Genomic DNA, 14,152 nt, shown 5'->3' on the forward strand with positions numbered 1-14,152 from the left:
TCACTTTAGTATATCAGATTGTATCAGTTCATTGAGAAGTATTTTTATGTGATAGTTTTCAAATATGAATTTAGACACATTCATTCTCCCCCCTCACCCTGACAACATTGCCAATAGTGGCAAGTAAATTACCATGTGCACTCTTAAGGTGGCCTAAGTTCCTATTAAAAATAAACAAAATGATAGTTTATTAAATCAAACACAGGAGTAGGTTTTGTACAGCGCACATCCTGAAGTCATGTATTTCGAGGTCCTCTTATATGTGATAATAAAAGAAAAAGTAGGGAAAGAGTAATAAAACAATTGGCTAGGATCACACAATTTGGTAAAGTGTAGAAGATGCCCGGGATTTGTTCCTGGTTTCACATTGTGCAGTTCAGTCACTACATAAATAATCTTCACTTCCCCTGTACCCACTTTACTATTCCCCATCTGAATCGACACCCTGCTGGCATTGACGTGGGCCTTAGTTACATCACAGACCAAACTTTGTGGCCCTTGGGAAATTGTTTGCGAGTACCTGTGGCTTTTCTGATGGTTCCACCTGGACTTTTTTTTATACTTGCCTGACCTGTATTTGTATGTGCCTGCACGTGAAAAAAATGTAAAAAGCAGTGAAATCCTGCATATTTATATTTAGCAATCTAATCCTAAAACAGCAAATAGGTAAAGAAGTCACTTTAAAGGCGTATAGAACTAGCTATATTATGTCAACATGATTATTAAAGCAAACCGGGGGATAACAGGCATGTTTAAAAAACAATAAGGAGGGTTTTACTTTTACACAAATACATTTTCATCTACTAACTCTTGCACATTCCGGAATAGCGAAATTTAAAGAAATGCCCGTTATTTTTGCGTGGGAAAGGTGGAGACCCTACCAGGATGTCTCTGAGGCTCTTTGGCATGAAGCAGAGTGCGCGAGGCTGCACAGCCCTTGTTCCTGGGCACCGCGGGGCTGCTCATCTTCAATAAGGATGCTGGCCCCGCCCCTCTCTGCAGGCCCCGCCTCCTCCAGCTCCGCTCAAAGGGGAGATCAGAGAAGGAGCTGCAGCAAAGTGCAGCGGAGCGGCCGCCAGCGCGGGGAGCGGTGTCTGTGCACAAGCACGGCATATCAAGACAAGAGACTGCGCTGGGACAACGGCAGAGTGAAGAAGAGACATCTGGGAGAGACGCAAGAGGTGGTAGGGCCTGAAGAATAGACAGCAGGAGGCAAGAGAAGAGACAAGCGGGGGAGCCTGGGGAAGTCACAACAGACGGGAACAAGGAGGCGGCCGGACAGACAGAAGAGCTGGACGAAGAGTCACGGAGATCCCGGGAAAAAGGCTGTTTTGAGCCGGCACCGACTTCCTGCCCCCAGCTCTTCGGACAGCGAGCGCCCTGAGGCGCGTGTTGTGGCGCTATACGAGTTCACTCGGGCACCTTGAGACAGTGAGAGCACAGGTCAGAGCAAACCCCTGCGCCGGGCTGGAGGCAAGAATTTTGGATTAAAAGGCCGGAGGGGTGCCTGCAACAAGGACGTGTACGAAACTACCTGTTCCATAAATTCGTGTTTTCTACATCTCAAAATTTAAAAACAGACTGTTCCTGATAAAGGCCGAGCAGTCGAGCACTCTTTTCAGCTGCTGTTCGCAGGTACATTCCTCTCATGGCTCGCCGGTCTGATTCCTCTGCCCCTGGAACTTTCAAAAGAGCAGGCGGCATTTTTTAAGTCTTTTTCCGTTTGTCCTGTCCTCTCAGACGAGCCTTGCATCTAACCTCGGATAATTACAGGAACCAGAGACCCCTGCGCAGACACCCGCCGGACTGCTTGTGTGTTTTTTTATTTTACCACCTGAAGGATTTGTGGAAAGTGGTCAAAGTTTCCCGGAGGACAGGAGCCGTCCCTGTCCCAAATAAAAGCCTCGAGGGGCCGCGAAGCCATCACCATGCCATCGCAGTACGTCCGTCTGGTCCAGTGCCTGCTGCCTGCCCTCTTCCTGCACGGTAAGCATGCGCCTACTCACGTGTTTCTGGGTATCTCTTGAATGCTCTTACAGCTGGCTGCAGTGGCAGGTAGAGTTTTACAACTCATGGAATGAAAGGGTGAGTCGATGAAAGGAGGAGCAGGACCTCTGGGGATGCAGACCTTTGCTCTGCAGATTGCAGATCCCTTAAATTGTCGCACTGTCCCACTTGGCTGCCTCGGATGCATTTTATATAGGGTTCTTATATCGCCAATGAACACCTTGCTTCGCCCCAAGTAATCCCCTCAAAGGCCCCGGGCTGTCTCACTAGAGGTCAACGAGCGCGTTGAAGGCCAGGTTTAAGCACTTTGGCACGTCTTTCTTCCGGGATTCCTGCGCCTGGACAGCGGCAGTAGGCTGGGGCCTCCCGTGGGAGCCCGGCGGGTGAGAGTGCCACGAGCCGCTCCGGGCACCCACAAAGAGCCGTAGTTGATATGAGACACGAGCGACTCGTGCGCTGAGGTTTCTCACACTCCCTCGGGTCCTTTCCACACCTGACCCTCCGGGCATGGCAGGTAGGCGCCCGTTTATTTTAGTAACTCCCCCGGGACTATTGTTTTCAGTTTCCATTCTAATATTTCAAAACAGCGCTTGGAAAGAAATTCCCCGACACTGCGCTTGACATACCATTGGCAGATTGTGCGCTATGCTATGCACGTGGCAATTCTCCCTCGTTCCACTGTCCCTTTGGCAAAATTGGGAACCAGCTTCATTCGGAAGTCCCAAGAGGTGCCGTAGTTGAAAGTGGGCGCTATCTGCAAAAGATAAACAAACACGCAATGCAGGCTTACCTTCAGCCTTATGTAAATAAAAAAAAATTGTGGTGACAGCGCGCTTCCCATTGCACAGAGACTTAAAGCATTCATAGGCGCCTTGCAGCACACCTCGGAGCGCTAGACATCGGTGGCTGGTTTTCCAAATTATAATTAAAAGCTTCTTTCGCAATCCTCGCTGTACACATTGTTCTAACTTGGCTGTCCTTGTAGCACCGTAGACACATTTCTGCGCTCAGGTGTGTGTGCGCGGGGAGGAGCAGGTTGTGTGGCAAAAGTCATTCTTGGCCCACAGAGAGCAGCTAGGGCTCGCCAAGTGCTGTACCTGGGGGTACAACTGCACAAACGGATCAGACAACGAAACATAAAGCCTTCTTTTATTAAAGTGGCGCCTTTGCCGCATAATGCATATGCCATGCCGAGTGGGAAGTTGGGAAATAGCACAGTACTGTAATGTGTACATGTTCCGTAGATGTTTCTGGTTTACCAGAAAACAAATACATCTCCTGGGTCAGTTTATCGGGCCAGAGGGTCTAATCATGATCACGGAGACACGGATGGACGGAGAGACGGGAGAAGCTTTCTGTGGAGTGTTGTTGCCAGCACCTGTTGTTCACAGCGCTGCAACGACGATCGTCTGCGCCCAAAGCGCTATCTAAGAAATGCACTACCATTCTAAAGAGCCTTGCTGAGGGTCTTGGAGGATGCATTTCGTCGCTGCTATATTTTCTGATATACCCTTTCAATGCTCTGGAGGTGGTCCCCTGCTCAGGCACGGGGCTGCCAAGGAACCCGCCGCCGCCCCGTTTCCATCTCTTGTGCCTCCACGCGAGACTGAGGTAGCGCAGGATGTCTGCACACTGCTGTCTTAACAACAAGAAGCAGCGGCACTGCCAAGAACACGTTCGCATCGAGTAAAGTAAGCGGGTGAAGCCGGCTACCACTTACGGCCTGTCATTAGAGGGACGAAGTCAGGCAGGTAGCAAACTATAGTCCCGACTTCCATGCGGAAGTAACACAAATCACAGTATATTGGTTTATCCTCGGGTCACTGTAGCGCGAACTCGGTTTGAAGGTATTCGAGCGCTGCACATGAGCACCATTTACATTACACAGCCTCGGGTTCATTTGTGTAAGCGCGGGGAGAGCACGTGATTTGTCCAGCATCGCAGGATGTTGAGGCGACGCCGAGACACCCGATTCCCCTATTCCAGTGTGGGCCGCTCTGCAGCGACGGCTCGTGGAGGGAGGTACGGTGGGGCAGGAGGGTGGGGAGGGGGAGGGGCAGGGTGGAGGTTGCTAAAAACCGGCATATGGATAATTGCAGGTAAGTAAACAATTTAATTAATAAAACGAATTTCGTAGCTCGCACTGCATTGCATTTTGCGATGCAAGGCGCACTACGAAATTCGTTTTATTAATTAAATTGTTTACTTACCTGCAATTATCCATATGCCGGTTTTTAGCAACCACCACCCTGCCCCTCCCCCTCCCCACCCTCCTGCCCCACCGTAACTCCCTCCACGAGCCGTCGCTGCCGCTCTGGTTGTTATACACATTCTGATCCCACATTACCTGCACCCTGCGACACTGTCATGGCATTTGGATGCAGAAGAGCAAAGGAAGGACACAGCAGTTGATACCCAGAAGCACGTTTTACTTCTCACAGTATGTGTGTGCCGGGGACAAAGCTGTACACCTTTACAGTAACGTGCTGTTGTTAATAGTTGTTACAAACAGCCACCAAAATGGTCGTGGTGAAGAAAATGTGACAACCTTGGACGCGAAGCTGCCATTTCCACCAATCAAACGTTATCGTGCACCTGCGAGAGTTCACACACTGAAGCCTGACTCGATCACATGTAGCACACACTGCAAACTGACTCGCCTCTAAGCGCTATCTAAGGAAGTGCTAATTACACGCATAGAACACACTGAAAACTGACTCGATCACATGTACTGACTCGATCACATGTAGCACACACTGCAAACTGACCCGCCTCTAAGCGCTATCTAAGGAAGTACTAATCACACGCATAGAACACACTGAAATCTGACTCGATCACATGTAGCACACACTGCAAACTGACCCGCCTCTAAGCGCTATCTAAGGAAGTGCTAATTACACGCATAGGACACACTGAAAACTGACTCGATCACATGTAGCACACACTGCAAACTGCCTCGCCTCTAAGCGCTATCTAAGGAAGTGCTAATTACACGCATAGAACACACTGAAAACTGACTCGATCACATGTAGCACACACTGCAAACTGACCCGCCTCTAAGCGCTATCTACGGAAGTACTAATCACACGCATAGAACACACTGAAAACTGACTCGCCTCTAAGCTCTTCCAGTGAGACTACTAATCACACAGGTCTCAGTCGCACTACAAACTGACTCGCCTCTAAGCTCTTCCAGTGAGACTACTAATCACACAGGTCTCAGTCGCACTACAAACTGACTCTCCTCTAAGCGCGACCTCTCGAAGTAATAATCACACAGATCGCACCACTGCAAACTGACTCTCCTCTAAGCTCTTTCAATGAGAGTACTAATCACACAGATCGCAGTCACACTACTCGCCTCTAAGCACTACCTATGGAAGTATTAATAACACGTATTGCATACAGACTCGCCTCTAAGCTCTACGAGTGAAGCACTAATCAAACAGATCGCAGTCACACTACAAGCTGACCCGCCTCTAAGAGCCATCTAAGGAAGTTCTAATCACACGCATAGCACACACTGCAACCAGAATAGCCTCTAAGCGCTACCTGTGGAAGTACTCAGAAAGAGAGCTATTATTAGCTTCAGATTAACCAGGATCTTGTTGGAAATTCAAGTTGACCAGTTACAGATGCTTTTTCCGGCTCGGTATGACGTGGAAGTTTTTGAAAACTGGGTTATGTATGGCAAGCAAAATAACAAGGCCAATTTTACTGGTGAAATATACCAACTGAAAACCCAAAACCCCCCTAGGCGCAGACACCAGACACTAGACAGCCACCGAGGGACACACCACAGGGACCGACACTCCAACAAGAGAAACCGGCTAGGAAGTACACTCTCCTATCTCCTACCTCTATCACTCTCTTTCTCTCTATCGTCCGGAGTGTTATACCCACCAGGCAGATCAATGGGGGGAAAGAAGACAACGCCAAGCAAGACTCGGTTAACGGACTTCTTCTTCCTTCTTGGACTAGTAGATCTATCCGACCCCACGCACCATGGCAAGGAACGAACTATTGCAGGACAATACTACTATACCCCCCCCCCCCCCCGGCGCCTTCTTCTTTCTCTTTTCTTTTCTTTTTTTTTCCCTCTTTCTTTCCGCCACTCATGTATGCTCCATGTAAATATATATTTTTTTATATACAATAAAAAATTACAGAAATAAAAAAAAGAAAACCAACATACACCAACATACACAATTTAAACTGGAATAACTAGTTACAAGAAACCGGCGGAGTCACTTGGACATTTCTTAACAGCGACTCAGATGTTGAACAAAAAGCTGAATTTCAGTAAGCAAGTGTTATGTAAGTCCCATCAAAAAGTCAGTCCGCTAAGGAGGCTGCATGGACACACTGGCATGTAAAGCTGAGAACGAGTTTTAAGGCAGACATCAGCAGCGCCAAACCCACTGAACTATCTCACCTATCGGCACCAATATATGTCAGATCACTGCTAACTGAAAGTAAAGTCTACTGGCGAGGACCGGAATTTGTGTCTCTTACATTTCTCCAAAACACACATGCCCTAAAATCTGAAATACTCCTGAACATGTCTGACATGCATCTTCATCATTTTATTAATCAATACAGTCACAAATCACAGTTTCCATACATCCAAGGCCCAAATGCCGATGATAGGTGATGTTATGGTACTCCTTTCATCCACCTCGATGGGTAGACCGACCGAGTTCAGCTTTTGTCACCTAGTGGTTACGCATTTATCACAGCAGTGACTGCATTAACCCAATGAGCAACCAGACATGGTTAGTGAAGCAATGAGTGTTTGATGAACTCCTACAGTAGGGTTGGATTTGCCAGAAACTGCATGCATGTGAATAGATTTTTTCTTTTTGTTTACATGTTTTACTTGTCCTTGGGTGCACCAAGATAGAAGAGCTCAGAAGTAAGGGCACTTTCAAGCACTGTACCCTAATTCTAAATAGAACTGAGGAAATCGCCAACAGGGTCATTTTACCAGAGCCACAGCAGAAATGACATACATGCCCTTCTGATCACATTGCATGAAGTCACATCCTACAACCATCAACCCTCAATTACAGACCACTGAACACTTTATTATCATTCTTTACTGACAAGAGTGATACACAGTGCACAAAAAAGTTAAAAACAAATAGCAATTAGAACTAGCAGAAGTTGAATGCCTATTTCCTCAGATTGGTTAATAAACATTTTGGTGACATGACCTGCTAATTTTTTTCTTAATATTTGCTCTAAATAAGGAGGTATTCTCTGTGGGTCTAATAATTCAGCCATTTTGTGCACCATATATGAACCTAGGTTCTCCACAAAAAAAGCCTTTGTGGGTGTAAAGTCACATGAATGTTTTATAATCATACATGTTGTGCATTTTGTACTGCAGATTGTGTTTTACAGCATGATATGAATATTCAGTCAATTTGGTGGATTTTTCTCATCTTAAAATCCGGGGTTGGGGAAGGGGTTGTTGGCGTTTCTAGGTGTGTGAAAAATCACCACATTGTGCAGGTGGTGGCACATCATGGAAGCACACAAAGACCTACTGCTGTCGAGGAGGGGAGGGAACAGTTACGAGTGTGCAGTGTAAGGGTTTTCTCCTCCAGCAACAATGTTCTCCATGGAAAAGCACTGAACAAAAAAAAAAAAATTTGCAAATGTGCATTTGCGCTCAATGTAAGCATGTAAAACTCAATAACTTTTAATTGCAGAAACATACATAATCATTCAAATATTCAAGGAAATATATGACTATCATAGCTGTTATTCCCTCTAGAATCATTTGAGAATGCTGAAAAAGTCAGAAATGTACTTCCAAATCAATAGTAAACACACTAGTGCAGATTTCGGACTTTCCCCAAACATTTGTGAATCACACCGTGATTGCCCTCGGCTGTATTTTTATGTCTCGTGGCAGCCAAGGCCTTTTAATTTTACTAAAATTATGTGTATAATATATTTATAGGGGTTTTAGCCCGCCCTCTTCACTGCTTGGTCTGCTGTCATGCCATTTACACTCTTCTCCTGCCCACTGCAGCATACAATAAGGTGCAATGAGACAGCTAACGTCAGCCATTGGCTATTTTCACCCTAAGTGAATGCATTATTCTGCTCTGTCACGAGGAGCATATCTGCACATAATGCAGTTCCCTTCAGTACCAAAGACATCTTTGGCAAAGAGTGCTTTTTGAAACCAAAAAAGTATTTTTGCTTTTGCTATTTTTTTTATCCTGACAAGGAGACCAGCAGCATCCACAACAATACAGTTTTGCAAACCAATGGCAAAATAAAACAAGCCTCGACAGATATGACTGTTGACCAATGCTAGACACTTTGACTTAACCAATACTTGTCCTTTTGTGTGAACTGAGCTTCCTAAATAAATCCATCCTTGGCCCAATTAAGTGGGTCTTCAGTGCTTTTCGTTCGTGATGCTAGGCATTGGGTCAATTTCCTTTTCTGCATCATGTAATGCTCATTAGTATCTACACAACAGTATTCCGTTTTATAGCCCATATTCGCATACTTGCAGTAAGAGCTTTTTTTCTAAGTGCTTGTGATTTTAGCGGGAAAGAGAACCGAGGCTCTGGCAGATTAAATGATTAGCTCAAAATTACACAACTTATTTAGATGAATAAGTTGGTGCCAAATGTTATGGTCTAAGGTTTCTTAGATAACAATATAACCCCTAGACAGCATCTTCTCCACCAAATGTCTGCTCTGCAAGAGTAAACCCAATGTGGTAAGAAATTCAGTTAATGAATAAATTCACAAGCACTGAGCACTCGCTTGGGACACTATTGCCTTTGACATCCTTTCAGTTCTGCAACCGGTCCAGTCCTGATGCATTTCACTGGGCAGGAGTTGGTCAGGATGCTGAGCAGAGAGTGGGTGAACAAGTGCATGCCCTTGCATGTCACAGTATTAAAAGTCGGTTTGCTGGTGATACCTGGAATGAGAGCTGGCCTGGACAAGGGAGGGATACTCCGGAGAAAAGACAAGTCTTCTGTGAGAAAGAGTTGCGTGTTATCATTCAGGATTTATAGAGTGTGGCTGCTTCACCTGTAAGGGTCTTGAGGTGCTGTCAAATAATTCTGCCTGTTCTCCTATGGGTTACAGTCAATCAATCAGGATTTGTAGAGCATGGCTGCTTCACCAGTGAGGGTTTCGAGGCACTGCTGGGTAATCCTGCCTGTTCTCCTATGGCTTTCAATCAATCAGAATTTGTAGAGCGCGGCTGCTTCACCCGTGAGGGTCTCCAGGCAAAGTAGGACAAATTCTGCCTTTTCTCCTATCGATTGCAATCAATCAGGATTTGTAGAGCGGGGCTGCTTCACCCATGAAGGTCTTGAGGCACTGCTGGGTAATTCTGCCTGTTCTTCCCTGTTAGTAAAGCTAACTGTCACAGGAAGACTATTCTAATGTTCAAACCCGAGAGCTGGAAACCCTGGTCGCCCCAGGAGACGAAAATTGTTTTGGGTAAAGAAAGTAATGCAGCAGTGTTTAGGCCTCAGAACTTCAGACCCTAAACTCGCCTGGAGGCAAACAATGTTTTGGGTACAGATAGTAATTCCGCAGTAGTTTGTAGGCCTCCGTAAATCAAGCAATGACAACACCACTCCCCCAGGGGAAGAACGCTCGTTTTATTTACAAAATGCAGTTCTGCTTTAATGTTGAAGACGCAGCTCTCCAGGCCTTGAACTCCCCTGAAGGCACAGCTTGGAGAGGTAGTTGTGTGGGAGTGTTTAGACCTCAGGCCTGTACTTACCTTGTGCAGTCAGAGAGCCCATGCCCTGCCAAGGCTATTATGAGGGTCAAATATGTAGCAATTGTGTCGTGAGAAGCGCAAGAATGGGGTGGCATGTCACCGTGGTACTAACAACTACCTGATAGGGAACGTATGGGTAATGGGTAGATCATGATCTTCTTACAATTCAAACAAGTGACTTATATAATTTCAGGACTTGAAATATAAACATTATAAAACGTATCTACCCATAACTGCGAACTCGGCCCTCAGTCGATGCAGCCTGCGAATGGCAACTGTGTGTGCTACTGAAGGCCTGGTTACAAGTGGACTGGTATTACTATTTAGACGAAATAATAGCCTTTACAGGTGAAATGGGACTATATGTGTTGCGGTATTCCCAGGTGCATACTCCCCTGCAGAAAGCAAATTGAGACAGTTCCACAAAACGGTTCTAGAATAGAGGAAAAGCAGGAATAAACTGGTGTTTCCCCCGTGTTATTCCTCATTCCAGATGTGAACACTCAGAATCCCTTGGAGCAGGTGCGACTATACCACTGGGCACCGTTAACTGCACTTGGCCACTCACGATGGGGCCCCTTTCCCGGGGCTTTTAACGGATTAGGCACCTGCCACAGGTGGAAAAAACGTGTGAGAACATCTGCCTAGTGAGATATCCGCCCAGTTCCCAGGCCCCCACAACCCTGTTCCATGTATATATTTAGCAGCAGTGTAAGGTAAAATGATTCCCCCTCCACCAAAATGTCACGAAGGGCCCTGTGTTTACCATATCTCACAGTCAGATATTCATTGGTCTTGGGCTGAATGCCCCCAGTCCGCCTTGAAGGATGAATTAGACGCCTCTCTATACCCCAGGGGTTGCAGGGACCTGGGATAAAGCCCCAGCATTGAGGAATAGAGACAACGATTTTTCTCGCAATAAGTGTGAGCTGTGCCTGAGAAAAAAGGAACATTGTACACTGAGCTCAATGTACACATGAAGTGCACATGTCATTGGGATTCGTGAGTTCGTAGAGTCTCCAACGTTTTCATACATTACGCGCAGCTTCGGTCAATTACACGGAGTGGAGCGGCTTGCGAAATTCATTTCAAATTAGGATACCACTACAGGTGCACAAAAGGAAATGTTCACCTGGTTTCGACAAACTCGCACTGAGCGAAGTTTGCAGACAGTTTTGCGCATGACATGTAATTTCCACCAAAATGTGCCAAGTGTAAGTTGTGTAGAAAGCGTGAGAAAATACAATACATAGAGGGTATTTACAGGATTGCATAGGAAGCGTAGTAGTATTATTCACTGCATGTTACCGCCAGGCTGTTGCCTACAGTCTATAAAATTGGAGCACTGAAGTTAGCTCAAGTTTTTTCTAATACACCTAAAAGCTATTCATATAAGTGCAAGTACAGACTCCCCAGCATGCATACCTTTGCACATTATAGTTGAGAAGGGACTGGGTGGCAATATCCAAACAGTAGTAAACGAAGCTCATACCTATGCGTACGTCATGGCGCTCGTGCTGGTACACGCATGGGTTCCGCCCTTCCTTTATTTGGGGCTCCGTGAAGGGAGCAGGAGGACCTCGTGCACCAAGATGTACAGGAAGGCCTCCTCCCCCCAAGCCCTGTGACCCGGAAGTCCTGCAGATAGAGGGCAGGGAACGGGAGAATGTATAATTGCAGACTGCGCCCCAGGTTAAGCTGCTTCCAATTATAGAGCAACCTTAGTCTCTGGCAGGAGTAGCTACTGGGTGAGTGGGAGTTTAAACGGGAAATTATCCATTTCGGAACTGACAACGTACCTGGTGAAGGACAAAAGGCAACACTAGCAATCAATAGGATAGATACTGTGTTTTCTCTCTCCCTCTCTCTCGTGCTCGCTCGCTCGCTCTTTTGACACCCCCTTTCCCCTCTTCCTTTCTCTTAGCAGCGTTTGAAAACAAAGACAGGGCAGCGTAAGACGTGCACACAACTAACACGAGTGATATCACTGTCCCCTTGGCCCCAGATGTTGGTTTTAGGTGGGAGTATTTTAGATTCTGGGACTAAAATTATATTTTAAGGATAAGCAATTCTCAATCTTAACTGGAGCATTTTCAACTGGAAAAACCAACTCGGATTGGTTTCATGCAGCCATGCTTTCTTTATAGCTGGTGATTTGCATAATTCAGAACATACACTTTTCAGTTTGAAGTCCCTCGAAGATAAAGCAGCGGAAGCAATGGAGCGCCCCCTTGTGGCACACACTGTTGATGTTACTGATCTGGCCTTGTCAGTCTGATAGCGCCTGTGGAGGCTTGGGTTGACTCCATCGTATGATTTACTCTCATCATTTTTCGAGTATTTGCTTGGTAATGAAAAATAAAGAAAAGGACAAAAAAAGACATCTGTGGTAACTTATGGGCCTTTCTTCCATCATCTGCTCTCTGAAGCAGCCGTGGAGGGGGCGAGGGGGTAGTGAATAAGCACTTCAAGCAACCAGCGTAGCATAAAGGAGTCCATCCCGTCCTGCTCTCTCGACTTCCCTGTCTCCTGATCCCCAGCAGGGCGACGAAGCAGCCATAAGACTCTTTAAGCCCCAGAAACAGCCAACAAAGTATGACAGCATCTTCCATCCTTCCCTCCTGCTCAGATTTCCTCTTTCCTTCCTGCTAATGCCACCATGTTCCATTCTTCCCTTTTCTGTGCCACCATGTCCCCTCCTTCCCTTTTCAGTGCCACCATGTTCCCTCCTTCCCTTTTCTGTTCCACAAAAGCACCTGAAGCGGTCATATATTGGGTAGCCACTAAACAACAAAAAACGGCCAATGTTGAATAATAGTGATTCCACCTTCCTGCTCAGTCGTGTTATCTCCTCCGCATTTCTGGTCCTCAGCAGCGCGTCAAGGCGCTACTAACAGTGTAAGCATCACAAGCAACCAACATGGCACGCCTCTATCTTGCCACTATCTCTTGTCCTTTATCCTTCTGTCATTCTCTTGTTTCCCAAGTCCTCTCAGCGCTTTGAATCAGCCTCAGATTGCATGAGCGCTATACAAACAACCCATGAAACAACACAGACAAGCTGTATCATTGCTTTGTTATTTCACAGACCCACACACATTTAAGACATCCATCAACTGTTCCTATTTTCCACAGAAGGGTTTCCAGAACAAGTTTTACGTTTTTTTCTTAACTCGGTTTCACCTCGTGATATGACCCACCTTATTTTACAAGACTTAAAAAAAAAGTTCCTTGGCTGCCAAAATGAAGCCTGTTGAATGTCAGCGCTGGTTTGCAGCTGGACTGTCTGTTGTCATCAGTGGTTTCTGTGTTTGTGCTGGAAGAAAGAAGCTCATGGCTTTCCAGGGGCATGGATACCGTGGGACAAACTCCCCCCAGAGCTCTGCGAATGACTGGTCTCCTGCCATTACTTTACATGGGTTTGACATGTGCCTGACATGACCAGTGTCTGACCAGGAAACTGGCATAATACCATTGCCCAGGACTGTGTTAGTATCGGGCCTCACCAGCACCACCCCCAGATATCATAGAGTCTGTAGTTTTAGCTGCAGCATTTAATTCTATATTTTATTCAACATTACTTAAAATAATAGGTGGCTCAGCGGGCTGAACGCCCATTCGCAGCCATGCAGGCCACATGATCAAGCCTCAGAAGTGCTGGTTTAGGGCCTTATTTAGAGTCTGGGTGATGTCCCGCCCAGTATATTTAAAGTGCATAGCAGTCCAATATACTCTACACCAGGGGTCTCCAAACCGGTCCTGGAGGGCCGGATCCATGCCAGATTTTTAAAATTACTACATGTATCTCAATGGGGATATCCAAAACCTCTGGCATGGATCCGGCCCTCCAGGACCAGTTTGGAGACCCCTGCTCTACACGTAGAGTGGATGGGACATCTGCCATATTCTGTCAAAATAAGGCCATAGACTGTTATTATGCTTCTGAGGTCGATAAAATAAGCACCTTTAATATAGGTACTGAAAAAGTCTGGTGTTTTGCATGAACAGTTGTTTTGTGAAGTACTTTTGTGTTTGTTGGTGCCGGTATTTACATCCAATGCTTATATTATATTTTAGAATATATTGTAACCGACCTGCTGCTTCCTCCTGGACCCTTAACAATTATTGTTTGCCATGACTCTTATTTTATGTCGAGGATGGTTTTCTCTGTGATTATACTTCCATCATGTTAAGTAGGCTTTATTAGTGAATGCTGAGGCACCTCCATGTGTTGAATCCCACTGTTGAGGCAATTACCAGTTGGTCATTTCTACCCTCTAATGATGGACATGAGCAGAGGGTGCATCTTTAGGGGGGAAAGTAGTGTTCAGCTGATGACTCCTGTGGCCCTATTATCAAAAGTGCTCAGAG

At 46.1% G+C, this 14,152-nt stretch overlaps 1 protein-coding gene across 1 annotated transcript in view; it reads left to right on the forward strand.

The window, feature by feature from the left end:
- The first annotated feature begins 1,052 nt into the window (after nucleotides 1–1,052).
- Nucleotides 1,053–14,152, forward strand: part of APCDD1 (APC down-regulated 1) — a 90,919-nt gene continuing 77,819 nt past the window's right edge. Inside the window, exon 1 of the mRNA XM_086964937.1 lies at nucleotides 1,053–1,986. Within this exon, the coding sequence (XP_086821063.1) occupies nucleotides 1,929–1,986 (58 nt within the window). The 5' untranslated portion in view covers nucleotides 1,053–1,928. The remainder of the gene's footprint in view (nucleotides 1,987–14,152) is intronic.

The sequence above is a fragment of the Lissotriton vulgaris genome, chromosome 4_1, assembly GCF_964263255.1.
Source record: "Lissotriton vulgaris chromosome 4_1, aLisVul1.2, whole genome shotgun sequence".
Classification (NCBI taxonomy): Eukaryota; Metazoa; Chordata; class Amphibia; order Caudata; family Salamandridae; genus Lissotriton; species Lissotriton vulgaris.